This window comes from Podarcis bocagei, assembly GCF_964188305.1.
Source record: "Podarcis bocagei genome assembly, chromosome: 2".
NCBI classification, from domain to species: domain Eukaryota; kingdom Metazoa; phylum Chordata; class Lepidosauria; order Squamata; family Lacertidae; genus Podarcis; species Podarcis bocagei.
In genome coordinates, this window is record NC_138126.1 from 113331757 (window position 1) to 113355027 (window position 23271).

Genomic DNA, 23271 nt, shown 5'->3' on the forward strand with positions numbered 1-23271 from the left:
CACAGGAAAGTATTAATCAATAAAAGACTTGGCCAAGAATTTATTTCATCTGACAAAGTTAAAAAAAGAGGCGTTGTAATTTATGCAAAGGAGAACTTGTCACCAAAATTTCTATTTAAAGATGATCATGGAAGAACTCTCGCAATTGAAATTCAAACACAAGGAGAGAAGATTTTGATATTAGGAATTTATGCGCCAAATGATGGAAAATCAGAATTCTACAAGAAGCTGCATGAGACAATGATGGACTATCTGGATTATTCTAACATTATTGTGATGGGAGTTATGAACGGGGTGGTGTCAACAAATATGGACAAATCCCAAAATCAAAACTTAACAACAGACGGCAGACTTCCTAAAACCTTTTTTGAAATGACAGACAATATGGACTTGATTGACATTTGGAGGACAAGGAACCCCTTGGGTAAAGAAGGAACCTTCTTTTCTGAGGCCCATCTGTCATGGACACGAATCGACCAAATTTGGATATCTAGAGGGATGGCACCGAAAACAAGAAAAGTGGAAATCTGCCCAAAAACCTGCTCCGACCATAACGCTTTGAAAATGGAATTGAGACTTATCCCAACCGGATCCTTCAGATGGAGAATGAATGACACCTTGTTGAGAGATCAAGAGATTGTTAAGAAGGCCCAAAAAACCCTAAAGGACTATTTTGAAATAAATTTGAACACTACGGTGGAGAAAAGAACAATCTGGGACGCAAGTAAAGCTGTAATGAGAGGGTTTCTGATACAACAGAATACAATAAAGAGAAAATTTTGGAATGGAAAAAAGGAAAATTTTTTAGAGAAAATAAGTGAAGGAGAGAAAAAGCTGAGAACCAAACCAAAGTCAAAAGAGGTGCTAAGAGAGATTAAATTCCATCAAGCACAATATTCGAAATTGATCAATCAAGAGATTGAATGGAAAATTAAACAAATGAAGCAGAGATCGTTTGAATCAGCAAACAAATGTGGAAAGTTGCTAGCTTGGCAGTTGAAAAAAAGACAAAAGTTAAACACGGTTACAAACTTGGAGATTCAAGGAAAAATAGTTCAGAAACCAGAAGAAATAAGAAAGTGCTTCCACAGATACTTCAAAGAGCTGTATGCACAGGGGCCTCAGAAAGAATCGGAAATAGACCAATTTTTGAGGACAAATGGACTATCCAAAATAAGTCAAGACAAAAGATCAATTCTCAGCAGCAAAATAACTCAACAGGAAATTGAAGGTGCCATTCAAAATATGCAACTTGGCAAATCTCCAGGCCCGGATGGACTCACCTCCAAATATTATAAGACTTTGAAGGACTTCTTGATACAACCGTTGTTGGAGGTTTGTAACCAGATTATGGAGGGGAGGAGGGCACCGGAAACGTGGAAAGAAGCATTCATCACATTGATACCCAAATCAGAAAGGGAAAAGACCCAGCTTAAGAATTACCGTCCCATCTCACTCCTGAATGTGGATTACAAAATATTTGCAGACATTTTAGCGAATAGACTTAAAAATGTATTAAATGAAGTAATTCACAAGGACCAAGCAGGCTTTCTCCCTGGTAGACACATGTCTGACAACACTAGGAACATTATTGATATATTGGAGCTGTTGCGAATTAGAAACACAAGGGCAGCCTTAATTTTCATTGATGTGGAGAAAGCATTTGACAACATTTCTTGGATGTTTATGAAGAAAAACTTGAAAGGGATGGGAGTGGGACGGGGGTTTGAAAATGGACTAGAAGCAATTTATTCAGAGCAAAAAGCTAAGCTGATAGTGAACAATGTGGTATCGGAGGAACTCCAAATTGAAAAAGGGACACGACAGGGGTGCCCTCTATCCCCTCTGCTATTTATTTCTGTTCTGGAGGTATTGCTGAATATGATCAGGGAGGACCAGTTGGTGCAAGGTATAGTGGTCGGAGCGAAACAATACAAACTGAAAGCTTTCGCAGATGACTTAGTCTTGACAGTACAGGAGCCAGAATCTAGTACTAAAAGAGTTCTGGAACTTATCTTGGAGTTTGGTCGGGTGGCGGGATTTAAGCTAAACAAACAAAAAACTAAGGTTTTGGTCAAAAATCTGACACCTACAGAGATAGAGGGGTACCAGAAAGAGACAGAGCTAAGTGTGGTTAAAAAAGTGAAATACCTGGGGGTATCCTTGTCCACTAAAAATTTAAACCTTTTCAAAGATAATTATGAAAAATGTTGGTTGGAAATTAAAAAAGACTTGGATATTTGGTCAAGATTGAAACTTACCTTGTCAGGCCGAATCGCAGCTATAAAGATGTGTGTTTTGCCAAAAATGTTATTCTTATTTCAAACCCTTCAGGTCGTGGACAGAATGGAATGTTTTGGAAAATGGCAGAAGGATATCTCTAAGTTTGTCTGGCAGGGCAAAAAGCCCCGAATAAAATTTAAAATACTAACTGACTCAAAAGAAAGAGGGGGGTTTGCCCTGCCGGATTTAAGGTTGTACTACGAAGCTGCAGCCTTCTGCTGGTTGAAGGATTGGTTTCTGTTGGAAAACACCGATGTCCTAGATCTGGAAGGGTTTGATAATGTGTATGGTTGGCATGCATACTTGTGGTATGACAAGGCGAAGGTTCACAAACTGTTTAAAAACCATATTGTCAGAAAATCAATTTTTGCCGTCTGGATGAAGTACAAGGACTTATTAGAAAGTAAGACCCCGAGGTGGTTATCACCTGTGGAAGCCAAGATTTCTAAAAAAAGGCCCAATATGGAGGCCTACTGGCCAAAATATTGGGAATTGATTGAAAGAGTTGGAGATAATTGGAAGCTCCAAAGCCAGGACAAACTAAAAAGTAAGGTGCGAGATTGGTTACATTATGCTCAAATTCAAGAGGTATTTAAAATGGATAAAAAAGTGGGTTTTCAGTTGGAGAAATCGAAACTGGAGACGGAGTTACTAGAACCAAAGACTAAGGTACTTTCGAGGATGTATGACTTGCTGCTTAAATGGAACACACAGGATGAGACAGTTAAATCTGCTATGATAAAATGGGCACAGGATGTAGGACACAACATTATGTCTGAGGACTGGGAAAGGTTATGGAACACCGGTATGAAATTCACGGCATGTAGTGCCTTGAAAGAGAACATTATGAAAATGGTATACCGGTGGTACATGACCCCAGTCAAGTTGGCTAAAATATATCATCTTTCTGATAATAAGTGTTGGAGCTGGGAGCTGGGAGCTGGGGGCACTGTTATACAGTGGTTCCGCTCCTTCCTCCTGGGCCGTGTTCAGAAAGTGGTGGTGGGGGATGAGTGTTCAGACCCTTGGGCCCTCACTTGTGGGGTGCCTCAGGGTTCTGTCCTCTCCCCCATGCTTTTTAACATCTATATGAAGCCGCTGGGAGAGATCATCAGGAGGTTTGGGCTGGGTGTTCATCAGTATGCGGATGACACCCAGCTCTACCTCTCTTTTAAATCAGAACCAGTGAAGGCGGTGAAGGTCCTGTGTGAGTGTCTGGAGGCGGTTGGAGGATGGATGGCGGCTAACAGATTGAGGTTGAATCCTGACAAGACAGAAGTACTGTTTTTGGGGGACAGGAGGTGGGCAGGTGTGGAGGATTCCCTGGTCCTGAATGGGGTAACTGTGCCCCTGAAAGACCAGGTGCGCAGCCTGGGAGTCATTTTGGACTCACAGCTGTCCATGGAGGCACAGGTCAAATCTGTGTCCAGGGCAGCTGTTTACCAGCTCCATCTGGTACGTAGGCTGAGACCCTATCTGCCTGCGGACTGTCTCGCCAGAGTGGTGCATGCTCTGGTTATCTCCCGCTTGGACTACTGCAATGCGCTCTACGTGGGGCTACCTTTGAAGGTGACACGGAAACTACAACTAATCCAGAATGCGGCAGCTAGACTGGTGACTGGGAGCGGCTGCCGAGACCATATAACACCGGTCTTGAAAGACCTGCATTGGCTCCCAGTACGTTTCCGAGCACAATTCAAAGTGTTGGTGCTGACCTTTAAAGCCCTAAACGGCCTCGGTCCAGTATACCTGAAGGAGCGTCTCCACCCCCATCAGTCTGCCCGGACGCTGAGGTCCAGCGCCGAGGGCCTTCTGGCGGTTCCCTCACTGCGAGAAGCAAAGCTACAGGGAACCAGGCAGAGGGCCTTCTCGGTAGTGGCGCCCGCCCTGTGGAACGCCCTTCCAGCAGATGTCAAAGCGATAAACAACTATCTGACATTCAGGAGACATCTTAAGGCAGCCCTGTTCAGGGAAGTTTTTAACGTGTGACATTTTACTGTATTTTTGGTTTTTATGGAAGCCGCCCAGAGTGGCTGGGGAGGCCCAGCCAGATGGGCGGGGTATAAATAATAAATTATTATTATTATTATTATTATTGGAAATGCAAGGAGGCAGAAGGGACATTCTTTCACCTCTGGTGGACCTGCCCGAAAGTAAAGGCCTTTTGGGAAATGATACATAATGAGCTGAAAAAGGTATTCAGATATACCTTCTCTAAGACAGTGTTTCCCAACCACTGTTCCGCGGCACACTAGTGTGCCGCGAGGTGTTGCCTGGTGTGCCGCGGGAAAAATTAAAAAATTCGATTTTTTTAATTTTTTTTTAAAGTCAAATTTTCGATTGGGGCGCCGTCACTAGATGACCCCTGGGGTTCCCTCCCTCCCTCCCGCTCTGCGCCTCCCTCCTCCTCCTCCTCCTCCTCCGGGGAGGCCCTTCCTGGCTCTCAGCCAAGGCTTGGCGGCTGCCACTCACTCACTCGCTCGCCCACCCGTCCCTCCATCCCTGCACCCGGCCTCTCCCCCTCCGTCCCCGGCGCAGGGGCTGCCGGGATCCGTAGTCCCCTCCCCCTTGGGCTCCGCGCCCGCGCGGGGTGCGCAAACTACGTTTCCCAGCGTGGCCTGGCGGGCCGGGCGTTTTGTTTGAAGCGCTCTTCTCCTGGCCATGGAATGAGTGCAGCGGCGGCGGCCGGGCGGGCAGGGGCTCTTCCGCGCAGACCCCGCGCAGCCTGCCTGCGCCCCCGCGGAGATCGGGCGGCAGGATGGAGCCCGGGGATCCCCGCGGAGGTGGAGCGGCGGAGGCGGAGGCTGCCCCCCAGGTAGGGCTGCGTCGGGGGGGTTTATTTTTGCAATGCTGCATCCGCGCCGGAGGGGACGCATTGGACCGCGGGGAGACCCCTTGGCGGGCGTGCAAGGCAATGCATGCGTGCAGGCGTTGCATGGAGTGCAGTGCAATGCAATGGCAACGCGGAGCCCTGCATGCATGCATGCAACTTCCACCGGCGCTCCGGACTTGGCAGGTGAGGGGGGTCCCCAGTGGGTGGCAGAGAGAGCTGGGAGGGCGAAGGGGAGCCGGGGGGGAGCAGTGCTGCTCCCCGAGCCGAGCCCAGGGGAAAACTTTGGCGTCGTTGCGCCGGGTGTTGGAAGCGGAGGCTGGCGGGGGCCCCTCACCTGCAAAACCTGGTCGCCTCTCATATATTTCGTGCATTGCATTCATCGCCCGCTTTCTCCTCCAAGGAGCTCCCGGGGGCGCGCGTGGTTCTCCCCGTGTTATCCTCGCAACAACAGCCCTGCGAGGTGGGTCAGGCGAGTGGCCCAAGGGAGCACCCAGGGATTGTCCTGGCCAGGTGGGGTGATTTGAACCCTGCTCTCTGCCCGGTCTTCGTCCTCATTTAGCCCCCACATGTGCATGACTGTGCATGACTGAGGTTTTCCCCCCTCGTCTTGGCTATGGTGTGAGTCTGTGCTGTTAATTAATGGGGTTCTGCCTTCGGAGAAGATGAGCCAGCCCTCAAGGAGGTGATTATGTAATTTGCTAGCAATTCATGTCCCTCCTGGCGTGACGCTGCGCGCTGACGTCACGGGGCTGTAATGGTGGTGTGCCTTGAGATTTTTTTCATGAAACAAGTGTGCCTTTGCCCAAAAAAGGTTGGGAAACGCTGCTCTAAGAAACCAGAGGCCTTTCTTCTGGGCATGGTGGACCGGAAGGTGCCAAAGAAGGATAGAACCTTGTTTATGTATGCAACCACAGCAGCAAGGATCCTTATTGCAAAGTTCTGGAAGACACCAGATTTACCCACACTGGAGGACTGGCAGACGCAGCTGATGGACTACATGGAGTTGGCAGAAATGACTGGCAGAATCCGAGATCTGAGCGAAGAAACAATGGAGGAAGACTGGAAAAAATTTAAGGACTATTTGCAAAAATACTATAAGTTGTTTGAATGTTAAGATTGTGCACGATTAAGAAACGTCACGCTTCTGCAATTTATCTAAGTAAATGATAAAGTAAGTAATGATGAAAAAAAAACCGAGATAAATTAGAAACAAAATATTATGTTTATTAAAAGTCTTGAAAACAAATTACAAACTTTCGAAATTGGTAACATAATAAACTCAAAGGTACAATAAGACGTGAAACAAGATAACAAATTGCTGAACTGGTTAGAATAATGAAAGCAATGTTGAGAGGATGTGAGGAGGTCTAAAAGAAAGTGAATTTGATGATATTTAACTTTTGTCTTCTTTTTTCTATTTTTCTTCATATATATATAAAAAAAATGTTTCTTGTATGTTGCTATGTAAATTAATCTGTTAACCTATGGAAAGAAATGCAATAAAAAATTTTATAAAAAAAAAACAAAAACTACCCATGTGGCGTTGACACAAAAACTTTACACATACACTATGTAGAATAATGCAAATTTACTACCTCATTCCTCCCACCTCTTTTCTCCCCCAATTTCATACTGTCTATAACAGTGTCTCACATCAAATATGAATGATCTGTAGAAGGAACTCCCTGAACTGAAAGCAGAGACACTGTATGTACTATGGTAACCCAAGAAAATCTTCAGTAAAAACTTTTTTTAAAAAAAGTGGCAGGTGAAAAGGGGCCACTGTCGGGATATCTTTGCAGCTTCCATACGGTTCAGAGTGCCTTGCCTGAACTCCAGGATCATGACTCTCGAACTCTGAGCTTGCTGCCAAGCCTAAACTGACCTGCTTTGATAAATATTTCTTACACATAAGAGCCTATGTGTGCGTTGGGCATAAGGCCGGGCAAAGGGCCTATTCATAACAGGACTTTGGGAACAGGCAAATCCCATCAGTTAATAACTTGTATAGCTATGAAACCCTATTAATATATATGTGAACTTGCCTGTTTGGCATCCCGAAGAATTCAGTGTGAAGCTAGCTGTAATCTCAAAGCAATGTGCAGTTAACAGACCCTTCAAGCATCCCTATTTTCCAGGGACAGCCCTGGATTTACATAAGCCATCCTGGTTTCTTATTTGATCCCAGACTGTCCCGTTTTTCCTTAAGGTAAAGGTAAAGGCCATTAGGTCCAGTCGTGACCGACTCTGGGGTTGCAGCGCTCATCTCACTTTATTGGCCAAGGGAGCCGGCGTACAGCTTCTGGGTCATGTGGCCAGCATGACTAAGCCGCTTCTGGCGAACCAGAGCAGCGCACGGAAACGCCGTTTACCTTCCCGCTGGAGCGGTACCTATTTATCTACTTGCACTTTGACATGCTTTCAAACTGCTAGGTTGGAAGGAGCAGGGACCGAGCAATGGGAGCTCACCCCGTCGCAGGGATTCGAACTGCCGACCTTCTGATCGGCAAGTCCTAGGCTCTGTGGTTTAACCCACAGCACCACCCGCGTTTTTCCTTAGGGCGTTCTTATTTTCACTGGCAAAATTTTGGGGGATATGGAGTTATGTGACCCCTGTCCGAACCAGAAGACATCTGAAGGCAGCCCTTGATAGGGTAGTTTTTAATGTTCAATGTTTTATAATGTTTTTTCATGTATGTTGGAAGCCACCCAGAGTGGCTGAGGCAACTCAGCCAAATAATAATAATTATTATGGAAGAGGATGTCCTGTTTTCATCAGAAAAATATTGGAGCGTACAGATTAATGTGAAATATAAAGAGGTGCGATCTTGCATGGGTAGCCAAAATATATGGAGGAGAAGGGGGATTGGCCCAGCATTTTTCAGCTTATTTGAGGAAATGTTTTAAATGCTAATGTTGCCAATTAAAACAAGAAGTCTGTCCGGGCAGGTGACACTCAGCCACATTTCACTATTGACTTTATTTCCTCTTAGTGACTTAGCATTTTAAACACAAATCTAATCACACTCCAAAAGGGCAGGTTACTTTAGAGGGAGGAAAACATTCACACAGGCTGACCTGGTAGCTACCCTAATCTCTGCAAAAATGAAAAACCGGCAACAGCAGCACAGCAATCAATTCTACTTGCCTGATAAGGACATATATTGTTACGGTGTGTTGCTATTCCTATCGGCTTGTCTTTTAACTATGTAGGTTAATGTTTTAATGCTGCTGTTGGAACCCTGCTGCTTTCAGTGGTACTTTGGGGGGAAGCGTGCAATCCAAATTTATTATCTTGGGAAAAGTCCGTCGCTGGCGCAGCAGCTTCCCGCTTTGAAACATCTAACAGAGCCCTGCAGGATCAGGCCCCAAGCCCATCTGATCCACGTTCCTCCTGTTCTCACAGTGGCAAGCCAGATGGCTGCAAGAAGCTTACAAGCAGGACCCAAGTTATTGTTATTCCAAGCCTTTGGTTTTCAGAGTAATAATTATAATAATAATAAGTTATTATTTATACCCCGCCCATCTGGCTGGGCTTCCCCAGCCACTCTGGGCGGCTTCCAAAAGAATATTAAAATACTAAAATACATCAAACATTAAAAGCTTCCCTAAAGAGGGCTGCCTTCAGATGTCTTCTAAAAGCCTGGTAGTTGTTGTTCTCTTTGACATCTGGTGGGAGGGCGTTCCACAGGGAAGGCGCCACTACCGAGAAGGCAGTGTCTCCTCCAATACCACAATTTTGTGCGTGTGCAAGACTCCCTCAGATCTGTGTTTTACTTCTGTTTATATTATTTATTTATTATTTTATTTTATTTATACCCCACCCTCCCTGGCCAAGACCCTCAGGGCGGCTAACACCGGGTATAAAAACAATTGATTAAAATACAACTTAAAAACAAGATTAAAATACTACTTAAAATGCAGCCTCATTTCAGTGGAAGCCCAGATCAAAAACTGTGCGGAAGAAAGCGTCAAATCTTCACCTTTATATGTTTATATACTGTTGTTTGGTTAGTTTTAGGTGGTGTTTTTTCTTTTGCTGGATGTTGTTCGGAAATAGCATATAGTGTGCGCCACTTAAGAGGCTTTTAAAACATTAAGCAATTTAGAAATGCTTTAAAGTACAGTGGTACCTTGGTTCTCAAACGCCTTGGTACTCGAGCAACTTGGAACCCAAACACTGCAAACCCGGAAGTAAGTCTTCCGTTTTGCGAACTTTTTTCGGAAGCTGAACGTGCTCCATTTTGAGTGTTACGCTTCTAATTTGAGTGACACACTTCCGTTTTGAGTGTTATGCTGGGGTCTGTTTTTGCGGCTCTTTTCGTTTTGTTTTTGTGACTGTGTGGAACCCAGTTCAGCTACTGATTGTGTGACTGCAGTACATTGTTTATTGCTTCCATTTTATGGATCAGTGGTCTCGTTAGATAGTAAAATTCATGTTAAATGGCTGTTTTAGGGGTTGTTTTTAAAAGTCTGGAGCAGATTAATCCATTTGGCATGACTTTCTATGGAAAGCATGCCTTGGTTTTGGAACGCTTTGGTTTTGGAACGGACTTCCGGAACGGATTAAGTTTGAGAACCAGGGTACCACTGCAAAATAAACATACACTGTTTGTAAAATATAGCCATTGTGGCTAGTAGACCTTGATAGTCACTGAGCACAGCCGAAGAGCAATGCAAAATGGAGACCCACTAAAATTATTGGGAGAGAAAAATGGACAGAGTTTTAATTACGGTAAAATCTGCGTTGCTTACCTATCTCATGCAGTGTTTTCAGCCTGTTTGTGGTTTCTTCTTCCCTTGATCTGCAGCTTTGCTGCATATGCAATAAATACGTTTCTGAAGCTACATCCACCCTTTTCACAGAGTGTAGGGATAAAGTGTGGAGGAGGGAATGGGGAGACACCCTCTGGCACCATGCCCAATGACAGTGAGCCTGCCTTTCAACTACCTTCGGTGGAAGGTCTAAACAGGAAGCCTACATGCACACAGCTGTAGGCTTCTCTGCAAAATCAGGAACCTTACAGCTTTTGATCAAGAGCTTTTCCTACAGCTGCTTGTCGCAAAACTAAATAAATTTGGCTGCAAAGCCAAATCAAAGTGAGGGCAGAAAGCAATTGCTCTCACTCTGAATACAGTGGTACCTCAGGTTACATACGCTTCAGGTTACAGACTCCGCTAGCCCAGAAATAGTGCTTCAGGTCAAGAACTTTGCTTCAGGATGAGAACAGAAATCGTGCTCCAGCGGCACAGCAGCAGCCGGAGGCCCCACTAGCTAAAGTGGTGCTTCAGGTTAAGAACAGTTTCAGGTTAAGAGCAGACCTCTGGAACGAATTAAGTTCTTAACCTGAGGTACCACTGTAGTCTTCATGGAGACATCTGAAGGCAGCTCTGTTTAGGGAAGCTTTTAATGTTTGATGTCTTACAGTATTTTAATATTTTTTTGGAAGCCGCCCAGAGTGGCTGGGGAAGCCCAGCCAGATGGGCGGGGTATAATAATTATTATTATTATTATTATTATTATTATTATTATTGGTGTAGCTATTCTGATCTATACAATTTCGTTAGATGCAAATAAATCGCCGTCCTCAATCTGTAAGGTGGTGGTGGTGGTGGGGGAGAGAGACATTTTTTGCTAGAATGTGGCACAGGTACGCAATTTCCAGGAGGCAAGTTTTCCACAAAATGCATCTCCTATTTTAGCTCACATGTGCTTTACTAACTATAATGAGGGCACAGGAACTCTTTACCTCCGCAGCAACTTTTGTTGTCTTAGCTGTATGGGACCCGCAGAGGTGATGTGATGTTCTTTGAGAAATCGGCCGCTGGAAAAGATCTCCGTCAAACCTTATGTCTTTCTCTCTTGAGAGATCTCTTGGAATTTCATTATCTCATGAACTCGATTTCCTGTGCACACCATGGATAAGCTGGGAAGACAGCCCGCCCTAACCCAGACAGGGGGCAGATCAGGCAAGACTCACAGCTGCTGGTCTCAGGCCAGAACAAGGTGGGCTGTGAGGCATAGGGAGCAGCAGGAGGTACGCTCTGGAAGACTAAGGCAGGCAAGGACCCACAGCCAAAGGTTGGGCTTGCTAGCTTGGGGAGGAGGTGTGTTATTCTTCAGCTGGAGTTGGCTCAGGACAGGTGAAGGTCACCTGCCTCATCAAGCCCAGAGGCTACAATCAACTTGCAAGGCTTCAAAGGGAAGCAGAGCTGAGGCGCTGTTTCTGCTCACCTGCAAGGTCCATGTTGATGGACCTTGGCTTGGATGTTCTAGGACAGGCTTCCTCAACCTCGGCCCTCCAGATGTTTTGAGACTACAACTCCCATCATCCCTGACCACTGGTCCTGCTAGCTAAGGATCATGGGAGTTGTAGGCCAAAAACATCTGGAGGGCCGAGTTTGAGGAAGCCTGTTCTAGGATCTCTGCAGGACTGTGGTTTGGGTTTGACTCTGGTCTGTGTTTCCTGACTGCTGGAATTTGGACTTGACACACCGTCTACGCCAGTGGTGCTTGCCACCAGATAGAACAAATAAGCCTTTTTGGTTGCTGCTTCACACTGTCGACTCATATTAAGCTTGTGGTTTACTAAGACCCCTAGATCCTTTTCACTTGTACTACAGTACTGGTGGGACGTGGGTGGTGCTGTGGGTTAAACCACAGAGCCTAGAGCTTGCCGATCAGGTCGGCGGTTCGAATCCCCATGACGGGGTGAGCTCCCATTGCTCAGTCCCTGCTCCTGCCCACCTAGCAGTTCGATAGCACATCATAGTGCAAGTAGATAAATAGATACCACTCCGGCAGGAAGGTAAATGGCGTTTCCATGCGCTGCTCTGGTTCGCCAGAAGCGGCTTCGTCATGCTGGCCACATGACCCGAAAGCTGTACGCTGGCTTCCTCGGCTAGTAAAGCGAGATGAGCGCCGCAACCCCAGAGTCGTCTGCGACTGGACCTAACGGTCAGGGGTCCCTTTACTTTTACAGTACTGGCAAGTCAGGTGTCCCCAATACCAAACTGGGCAAACTGGGGTGAGGGATTTTGCAGGGAGGGATTTTGTAGAGTCTTGAAGTAGCGTTTTCCATATTGTTGATATTATCCCTTTGCAGCTGGGCGAACTGGGCATCCCTGACCACTGGTCCTGGTAGCTGGAGATGATGGGAGTTGTAGTCCCCAAACAGCTGGAGGCCCAAGTTTGGGAAACAGAGGGCTGGCCTTTAGAGCAAGAGCAGAGTCTATGCTTAACGTAATGAAGGGCTCTCATTCATTCCTGTCCTCTGCAGGTAAAAAGTTCCGGTATGGGAATACCTCTTTCTACCTGAGACTCTGGAAAGCCACAGCCACAGAGTAGCAAATGATGGGCTTGGATAGGTAATCTGAGCGGGTATAAGAAGAAGAGTTTGGATTTGATATCCCGCCTTTCACTCCCTTTAAGGAGTCTCAAAGCGGCTAACATTCTCCTTTCCCTTCCTCCCCCACAACAAACACTCTGTGAGGTGAGTGGGGCTAAGAGACTTCAAAGAAGTGTGGCTGGCCCAAGGTCACCCAGCAGCTGCATGTGGAGGAGCGGAGACGCGAACCCGGTTCCCCAGATTACGAGACTACCGCTCTTAACCACTACACCACACAAGGCAACTTCTTATGTTCCAATAAGTGCGGATGGAATTAATGCAGCAATTAATGCTCATGGAGTCGTATTCTTCTGTCAAGGGTGCATTTCCTTGGGGATAATCTGCCTGGGCCACATGCCAGTGGCAGGGAGAGCTAGAGACAAAGTGAGTGGAGGTTGCAGCAGTAATTTTCTATACTTTGGCACCATCCCTTTCTTTCTGATGCTCCACTTCTCTCTCTCTCTCTCTCTCTGTTATGTACTGAGTTGAACAGGATCCAAAATGCAGCAGTCTGATTGGTCCTAGAACAATAGGATTCAGAATGCAGCAGTCTGATTGGCCCTAGAACAATGCAGCAGTCTGATTGGTCTGCAGGAGCCACCCAATCCAGCTCCAGATGGAAGTGAATCCGCAACCTGATTGGCCTACAGGAGAATTCCGGAATTAGCCAATCACGTGCAGCCCATTGTGTTAATAATGTATATAAAGCAGATACTTTGGGGGAACTTTCATTCCTCCTCCCACTATGAGCTGAATAAAGAGCATGAAATCCACTCTCGACTCCGAGTATATTTCACACACACACACACACACACACACACACACGTGTGCCGCCCCCTTTCCCTGCCCCATATTACCTGGGCCATCCCATCACCTTCCTTCTGTGCTACCCCTTCTCCTTTGCTCCCCAACTCTTTTCACACATGCAAACACAGAGGGGGAAGATATTCTCGGAGAGGTGGATCTGCAGCGTGCTACGGGCCACATAATATGGGCTATGAGGATGTTTCCCCCCTTCCATTGCAAGAATCTGCTGACAATGTTTCAGAAAGGAGGGAGCGGACTTTGCTCATCGCTTCTTCCGCTCCAGCCTATGGGAGTCTGAGTGTTATCTGTATATAGATAAGGTGACTGCTCAAGCAGCTCTAACACTCATGCAGTCCAGCGTCTCCAATTAGTCTTTAGTTAGTTTACGCAGTAGCTGTTAAGAATAAAAGAAGTTCTACTTCAGAGCTGTCGTTCGTGTGGTTCATGCTCTGCTGTGCTCCGCTGACTTTTGGAACTGAGTTTGGTGCTCACAGCTCTAAGTTGTGAGTCCACAGCACTTAGACCTGCTCCCCGCTGTGGAAGGTCTCTGGGAGTGCCCAGTCGGGGCTGAAGAGGTTGAGCCCAGTCACTGGCTCAGAGGCGAAGCTGACAGGCTACAAGCACACATCAAGCTCTCGGGAGCACTTCACATATTATTATTTTTAGCAATTCTTTCAAGCTAGGTGAGTGTTGTCAACCCCATATTGCAGGTCAAAATGCATATTGCAGATCCAAAATGCAGCAGTCTGATTGGTCCTAGAACAATAGGATTCAGAATGCAGCAGTCTGATTGGTCCTAGAACAATGCAGCAGTATGATTGGTCTGCAGGAGCCACCCAATCCAGCTCCAGATGGAAGTGAATCCGCAACCTGATTGGCCTACAGGAGAATTCCGGAATTAGCCAATCACGTGCAGCCCATTGTGTTAATAATGTATATAAAGCAGATACTTTGGGGGAACTTTCATTCCTCCTCCCACTATGAGCTGAATAAAGAGCATGAAATCCACTCTCGACTCCAAGTATATTACACACACACACACACACACACACACACACACTGTGCCGCCCCCTTTCCCTGCCCCATATTACCTGGGCCATCCCATCACCTTCCTTCTGTGCTACCCCATCTCCTTCGCTCCCCAACTCTTTTCACACATGCAAACACAGAGGGGGAAGATATTCTCGGAGAGGTGGATCTGCACTGGATCATAGGCGAAGCTGACAGGCTACAAGCACACATCAAGCTCTCGGGAGCACTTCACATATTATTATTTTTAGCAATTCTTTCAAGCTAGGTGAGTGTTGTCAACCCCATATTGTAGGTCAGGGGTGTGGAACAGGATAAGGCTGAGAATAAGCGGCATGGAATAGGAAGCATCTCTGCAGAACTGTCCAGTTCATTTGAAAGGAGGAAGATGATAACCCCTTCTTAAAAGCGAATGAACAGCATGTTTGCGTAAGCCATCAATTTAATTTGTTCCAGACTCTAAGAATGGACAAAATAGATGTAACTCATTATAAATAACAGCAAACCAGGAAGGATTACAATGTGTGTGTGTGTTTGTGTTTGTGTGGCACGCACACACTGCTTTTTCAAAAAGACGAGAGAATTACTCCTTCCATTCAACACAACGATTCAGAAATAAGACAGTCAACTAGTTATTTTTAAGTTGCTAAATACTCAGGACAAGAATTAGTGCTAAAGAAAAATCTGTACAAAATGAATCCTTTTTTTTTTTTACATCCTATTGAGGCACGTGAAATACAAATCCAGTTCTATTTTATATATACACATTTACAATAGATTTGTGGGGGGTGGGGGCAGGTGCCAGGAGGAATAAGAATGAGCAGAAACAAACAAAAGACCATCAAAATATATAAAATCCGTTGCAAACAGATGATCAAAGGGGGGACGGGAAAGGTATCTGTACACAGTCATGACAGGCAAGTTAAAGGCACAAATACTAAAAACTATAGTCATGCAAAACAATTTTTCTTTTTAAACCCCAACCCTTAACTCGTAAGTACAATCTGTGCAACAAAGCAAAACTAATGGCTCCCACAATAAAAAGTTTACAGTAATTCTCAGTATATTATCTGTACTGAAACATACTGGAAGTGCAACGTAGGTACTGCCTTGTAGCATACTAGCATGTCGGCGCAGGTCGAAGCTATTTTCCCTGTCTTGCTAGTTTGGATGGGCAGAATGTTAATTTTACAAGGAAGAGTGAGCAGTGATAAAAGCCAAGGGATTTACACAGATGATAGGCGTGGTTATGAGTCCAGTCGGTTGAATGGAGGCGTTGCAGCATCCCTCCCATTCTCCCTTTTCGGCTTGGCTTTTGTATAAGTACTTGGCTGCATGAATGGTCCTTCTCCACAGTGCATAAGTCGTGCCGCACCGATCACATCTTCACAAGAACCAGAAGTTTGCACAGTGACAGAATCTGATGGATTCCCCAAAATCGGTTGGTCTGGAAGGGCAGCAATTTTCAAGCGAATGATACGCCTTAAAATTCTTCCAGAGCAAAAAGGGTAGCTCTGCTGGCCCATAACTGAAAACTCACAAATCTGTCGTTGGCAGTAAACCTTTATCAGGACCAAACAAAATGGTGCACAAATTATCGCCAAACTTTCAAGTTCTCCAGAACACTTACCTGATGGAGAAGTTCTGAAGAACTCAAAAACTTGCTACTCCTTTACAAAATTACGGCTGGACCTAATAAAGACTTACTGCCGAACTATGGACTTTGGACTTAAATACTTATTACTACAATTTGACTTTTGCTGCCCAGGTCCCAAAACTCTGGTGCAAGGTTGGCTTCCGGCTGTCAAGTTTCCCCATTAATATTTGAAAACTAAAATTCGCATTTTGAATTTTAGAATTCAACATTCATACTTAAAATTCACATTTTGACATTTGTAGTTTATATGCATGCACACACATTCAAAATGCATTAGACAGAGGAATATCAATGAGCTGGTTTGGCCACACAAATGCATTACATGAATATCTCTTGTCTGAGACGAATAGGGTTTCGTACTTCCAAAAGTAAAAACCAGGACACCCTGAAAGACCCCAAATTTTCTACAAAAACGCCAAAACCCTCCGCAATTTTTCAAAGTCCAGCACCACCTTTCAGTAATTCCCCTTGGACGTATGGCAGCCCTAGAGATTAATATTGCTTCCTGGGGTTCTTAACAGCTGCATATTATTCATGCGGAAAAACTTGCTAGACATCCTTTATTCCAGAGTTCCAACTTCCATCCAGAATTGTTGCCTTAACAACCCTGTGACATCCTTAACATTCATACCAAGTCAACAACAGGACTCCCATGGAAATTCCAATATGATGGATGTGTCTTAAACGTCCAGCTGAATTCAGTGGGGTTTTCTCCAAGCCAGCGGTTCTCAACCTGTGGTCCCCAGATGTTGTTGGACTACAACTCCCATCATCCCTGAGCTCTGGCCCTGCTAGCTAGGGGTGATGGGAGTTGCAGTTCAACAACATCTGGGGACCCGCAGGTTGAGAAAGGCTGCTCTAAGCTAAGTAGATGTAAGATTACAGCCTAAGGCAGGCATGGCCAAACTTGCCCCCCAGCTGTTTTGGGACTACAATTCCCATCATCCCTGACCACTGGTCCTGTTAGTTAGGGATGATGGGAGTTGTAGTCCCAAAACAGCTGGAGGGCCAAGTTTGGCCATGCCTGGCCTAAGGCATCCTATGCGGGTGGGGAATGACAAAACTCACTGGCCAACCCTACTCTCCCTTGGTAAAAGGGCTGGAACAGATTACAACAGATTATCCAATTACTCCTCATGATTCCTGGACTCCACATTTATCAACATTTGCCTTTCAGGTGTTTTGTACATACATTAGCACATCTCAAACTTTTTTTTGGGGGGGGGAAAGCTCCCACACAAACAAGAATATTCTCTCTCTCTTTTTTCAGGTGTCACCACCCCAAGGATGTGGAACCTGTGGTCTTCCAGATGTTGTAGCACAGGGAATGGTCAGAGGTGATGCAGCAACATCTGGAAGGTCCAAGGTGCCCCATCCTTGCTCTATCTACTCTTTCAAAACGGCTGCACTAAGGCAAAGGCACTAGAATATAACAAAGACGGTCGGTTTAAGAAATTCAGATAGCCACTTGAAAAAAACCCAAACGTATTTCTGTGCAACGTCATATACATCAATAGCTATAAACAAACACAACAGCATTGGCACATCACTTACAAAGTTTCATTTAAAGATTGCCTCGAATATAAAGTATTTGGGCTGAGGACCCAAATATGTAATCATCCATCACCTTGTTAGGAATCACGTATCCTCTAACCCAGGGTTTCCCAAACTTGGGTCTCCAGCTGCTTTTGGACTACAGCTCCCATCATCCCTGACCACTGGTCCTGCTAGCTAAGGATGATGGGAGTTGTAGTCCAAAAACAGCTGGAGACCCTGCTCTAACCCAAGCCTGCCCCCAACACATGCTTATCCAAACTTGTTTACATACTTCTAGCAACGCAGCATTCCCGATGCTAGAATTCATCTAGCAGTTTCCAACCTATCGCTTTCTGCCCTGGCCAAAACCAGCACTTTCTCTCGGTGTCTTTCCAACTTCTCCCTCTCTTGTCTCACAAATCTCAACATGCCTGGTTCTTCCAACTTTGAAAACAAAGCATAAATGACCCATTGCTCAAACCCGTACGGAATCAAACGTTCAGATTCTCTCTACCTCCATCCTGTAAAAGCTATGTCAGCAACTCTGTGCTATCAAAGTCCAATCGCTGGCGATGTTGGGGAATAAGCATCAAACCGCTCAGAAGAAATGTTGCATGCGTTGTTAGAATGAATGACTTGCAAAGGCGAAAGCTTCGGTAACGTTCAAACTAACGAACACCTGCAATACTCCACCATTCCTTTTATCTTCCCTTGAATGCCAATGTATTAAAAAGGTGAATGGTCATAAGATTATGTGATACTTAAAACAACCCCCTTTTCTTGCTGTTCACACACGGTGGCTAATTACTTTTGTGCCTTCAAAAGGATATTAACAGTGGTTGCAGTCGATGCTAATGATTTTGTAAATCCCCATAATACACACCACAAAGGGGTGGGGTGGGAGATGTAGTTCAGTAAACTTTTTTGGCTTTCTGCCATGACCGCAACTAAAAAGACAGCAGTGGCATGGCGGAAGTAAACGTCAGTGCATTTCAAAAGTTACACGTGCCAAACGGAGAGGTGATCTTAGAAGTTCAGCCGGCAATGCAATTAAAAAGAGCTGGCATAATTATCATCCCATTATTACAGTGCTGCCCCGCAAGACGAATGCCTCGCAAGACGGAAAACTCGCTAGACGAAAGAGTTTTCCGTTTTGGAGGTGCTTCGCAAAACGAATTTCCTATGGGCTTGCTTCGCAAGACGACAATGTCTTGCGAGTTCCTGCGGGTTTTTTCCCCTCCCCCCCTTTTTCTAAGCCGCTAAGCCGCTTATCAGCTGATCCGATCAGCAGATAAGCCGCTAAAAGCAGCTAATAGCGCTAATCCGCTAATCCGTCAATGGGCTTGCTTCGCAAGACGAAAAAACCGCTAGACGAAGAGAATCACAGAACGGATTCTTTTCGTCTTGCGAGGCACCACTGTATTACTCTCACTGCGGTGGGAACCACCATAAATACCCACTGGACTTTAACAGCTTCTTGCTCTGTTGTCACCAATATTACCATGGCCCACCCTGTTCCTTTTCCCAGTGCTATGGATAATTTCGGTGGCTTCCTGTTTTGATTCTGCTAATCCTCTTCTTGGTCTCTCACGATTCCCATCCCATTCATCCACCTCCCCATCTCTTCAATCAACTGCAACTGATCCCTTACATGTTGGACATGCAATAGGAAGCTGCTGTGTGGCGCACTCCTGTTCAAGGTTCCAGTCAGCCATGCCTTCCCCCAAGAAACTCCCCATTTTCATCCCTGACCGTAAATCAACATTCAGTACCCTCTGCGCATGCTTAGTCCTCACTTGAGATGCACTGGACATTCCTCCTCAGAGTTTGCTTCCTAAAGATCTTTGTAAATGTCTGTAAACTTTGGGGTTCCCTCAAGCCTGCCCCTGCCCCTTGTGTTTAGATTGTGCTGTTTTGGCTTCATAAGGTCGGGGACTCAGGTAGCTTGCTATTGGTGTATATCAGCGGCTCTCAACCTGTGGGTCCCCAGATGTTGTTGGACTGCAACTCCCATCATCCCTGAGCTCTGGCCTTGTTAGCTAGGGGTGATGGGAGTTGTAGTTCAACAACATCTGGGGACCCACAGGTTGAGAAAAGCTGGTGTATGTGATCACAACATCAAGTGGGAGAAATCTGTAGGGAACCCAAAGGCAGGAGCTGCAGAAGCATACATGAATGCTTCATATAGAATAATTTTGATTGGTCATCCCATTTCAGAGGAAACTACTGAATCTCCTTTAGATATATCCAGATGAATAATAATATAGAGGCATATTTTCAAAGGAGACAACCTGGTTTGTTTTCTAGATTACTTCGTATCACTACTCTGGCTGAATTTGTCCCGGATGTTTGGCAAGATTTGCTTGATATCAAGGAGATTTGATACTAAGCAGCTCTGGGGTGTAGTTGTAATAAAATCCGTCAGAAAAAAAAGAGATTACAGTGGTACCTCGGGTTAAGTACTTAATTCGTTCCGGAGGTCCGTTCTTAACCTGAAACTGTTCTTAACCTGAAGCACCACTTTAGCTAATGGGGCCTCCTGCTGCTGCTGCGCCGCCGCTGCACAATTTCTGTTCTCATCCTGAAGCAAAGTTCTTAACCTGAAGCACTATTTCTGGGTTAGCAGAGTCTGTAACCTGAAGCGTATGTAACCTGAAGCATATGTAACCTGAGGTACCACTGTACTCTAGGGCACACCCAGGTCTCAGATGCAATGAACCTATAGGGAAGATCATTGGTATCAGTGGAAAGAGGCGAGGGAATTTTCCAAAGCTCCAAAATACCACCCTACTCTTTGAGGTGTGTCAGTTACCCCAATGCGTTATTTGGATCATGAATCTTCTACAGACGCAGTCAACACATTTCCAAGCCTTTCTCTTCAGCTGCCTTCCCCAACCCTCCAAAATGTTGTTTGCCTCCAGTTCCCATCATCTTTAGCCAGCATAGCCAGCAGTCAGGGATGATGAGAGGTGTAGTTCAAAACATCTGGGAGGACATCAAATATAGGAAGAAGGCTGCTTCACAAGGTGTAGGGAGAGACGTATGATTTCACAAGAGTAAAATAAACACCATGGGCATGTCAAACGCATGCAGACTCCTAACTCTCAGATAGCTCACCCCCTATTCTGTTTATGAATTGCATTCCCATCTCTTTCTCAAAAGAAAAGAAGATATACCATTGTTTGCCAAATGTATGGTTGCCCAGAAAGCTAATGCTTGTTTGGACATGAAATATGAGACCACAGAAGAATTTTGATCATGATTTCCACAGAACCATTTTATATCTAGAAATCAAAGTGAGGGGCGGAGGGGTTGAGAGTGTTTTATTGCAAAACACTTTTGCTAGATATAGATCAGTGGTTTTTAAAATGATTAATACGCAAGAGATTCTGTCTTCCAGTTTATTTTTGGTAGCTACAGACCCTAGAAGTCTACACACCCAACTTCCCTTTTTAAAACAAAACAAAAACAAAACACTGCCACCAAGTCTGTTTTTTGACTTGGAACTGAAGGCTGTGATCAGTTAGGGAATGAATACGCAACAGGTGCTAACAGATACAAGCATCACCCAAGTCTTGCAGATGTTTTTACACACTCTGTATTTTCTGCATGTAAGCCACTATTGAGTACGAAATTGCAGGAAACCCATGTGATTGAGTTCAAACCCCACCCCTCTAATACATGTGTGTGCCTGATTATCAAGTTCAACAACAGACATGCTGCGTCCATGCAGCTAATGTGTTATCTGTGAAGCAGCTGTCACAAGGCATCTTTTGAGTTGGACAAGCCAAAAATGATAGCCCCCATGGTCTGGGAACATGGTGTTATTTCGCTACCAATTTCCCCCACATCCCGAAGGTAACATTTGTATGGGTTTAACTTTGGATATAGAATGGGGGGGGGGGAATGGATGACCACGCTGCAAAGCCGTGGTTTTAAATTAGGGGTGGAGAACCTCCAGATGTTGCTGCACTGTACCCTTCATCATCACTCGCCATTGGCCATGCTGGCTGTGGCTGACGAGAGATGGAATCCAATGACAACTGGAGGGTGCCAGCTTCCCTACCCCACATTAAATAGTGAAAAAAGAAAAGGGAAAGCCAGAGTGAGCTTGAGAATGCTTTTAGATGGCACACAATAGGGGTGTAGGTGATCAATCCTGATTTTCCCAGAGTGATCACACCCAGAATCAATAGCACAAGTGTCTGCATATCTGGTGACTCACAAAAAAGCTGAGCTCAAGAGCCATCAAGCTGGATAAATGTTGTGTATAAAGAAGCGATGTTTCTGATGTTTCAGAGAATTAAAAAAACAACTTTGTTCTTCAATGAAGCACATGGTTCACTGCAGTCACAGGTCTTTCTGCAAGGCTTTGGATGCCTGTTAAATGAAGCAGCTGTAGGTTCGCCCCCATTCCTTAAATTAATTTGCGCCTTGAATGGCTTTGTAAATAGGCACAAATCAGCAGGGGACGGTTTGCCCAGATCTAAAGCAGCAGTAGCAACAAAATCTCCTGTTTGTTGATTTCTGTTTGCAAAGCACGCAGCCTCACCCCAACCTGGGAAAACTTACTAGCCTTCAGTGGGTGGCCAAGCCCACATTTTAATACAGCGGCTGCTAAGGCAAGGAAAGCACAGTGAGTTTCATGTGACCAAAGTCAGCTTGCATTTGTTGCCTGGTGTAGCAAACAGTCTAATCTCCAGCAGCAGCCCTTGATGCAGCCCAGTGAAAATCTCGATGCAAAAAGAAATAAAAATTCTGAAAACAGCTTTGCAGGTGTGAAGCTCAGAACAACATTGGCAAAACCCCAGCCCTATTACATGCTTGGACACATGGTTCTGCGTAATACTATCAGCTGCCCTAGAGGATTCATAACCATGTACATTGAGCATTTTTAAAGTGTTTTTTTTTTCTAGAGAGGAGGCAAATGCGTGTGTGTGTTTAAAAAATAAAAATTCTATACTCTTTCCCCTTCGGTATCATACATACATTCTTTTTTGGCAGCACTGACCTTCCTGTAGCTTAAGTAGCACAACGCTGGCAAAAAGGGGAAACAATCAGTGCTTGTGAATCGAACCTGGACCTGCTACACATTTCCGGCAAGAGGAAGGGGTGAAAACTGATAAGACATGGAACTGCGTGTTGTTTGGGGTAGGGAAGATTGGCACTAGATATGCTCACATTGTCTTTTTCTCCTTGCATCTAGAGGTAGTGTCATTTTTGTGTGTGTGTGTCCAGTATCTAAAAACAGTGCAAATCCAGTTACGTACGTGGTTATTTCGTTACAATCCCGTAACAGTCTCTTCTCCCCCTCTCCACCCCCAAGTAGTAGTGAAAGTGCATGGGGAAAAACGGACCGAGCCAAATTATGATTCACAGACAAGGTGTACCAAACCTCTTATAAACACGTCCTGTGCATCCACACGTGAGAGTATATATATATATATATATATATATATATATATATATATATATATTATGTGTGTGTGTATATATATGTATATATATATATATAGGTTCATTTACAGTAGCAGAGTGATATTTGGATCCAACAGCATCCCATCAGATGCAAGGCTCTACTTGCTTCTCCTTCCTTGTTCCAAGTCTTCAGTTTTTTATTTCCAGGATGGATGGGTTGTGGTCTAAAATGGCGAGGATTATCTTGTCCATGTATTGGCGCAGTCTGTAGTTGATCTCTTCCTGTTCTTTGAGGGCTTCCATGAGCTGAAACGAGGAAG

The 23271-nt window shown here is 45.1% G+C and overlaps 1 protein-coding gene and 1 long non-coding RNA gene across 6 annotated transcripts in view; one reads left to right on the forward strand and one right to left on the reverse strand.

Moving 5' to 3' along the window:
- Positions 1 to 6653: 6653 nt before the first annotated feature.
- LOC308580285 lies at positions 6654 to 13277 on the forward strand. Its single transcript, XR_014004784.1, has 2 exons — positions 6654 to 8288; positions 13070 to 13277. It is a non-coding gene; the product is annotated as an uncharacterized lncRNA (long non-coding RNA).
- A 7643-nt stretch (positions 13278 to 20920) lies between these two features.
- Positions 20921 to 23271, reverse strand: part of RAB11FIP4 (RAB11 family interacting protein 4) — a 239220-nt gene continuing 236869 nt past the window's right edge. For 4 of the 5 annotated variants that reach the window (XM_081181359.1, XM_081181361.1, XM_081181360.1 and 1 more), the window contains one exon: positions 20921 to 23257. In XM_081181359.1, the coding sequence (XP_081037485.1) occupies positions 23141 to 23257 (117 nt within the window). In that variant the 3' untranslated portion in view covers positions 20921 to 23140. The remainder of the gene's footprint in view (positions 23258 to 23271) is intronic. The other variant, XR_014004695.1, reaches the window with a different exon arrangement.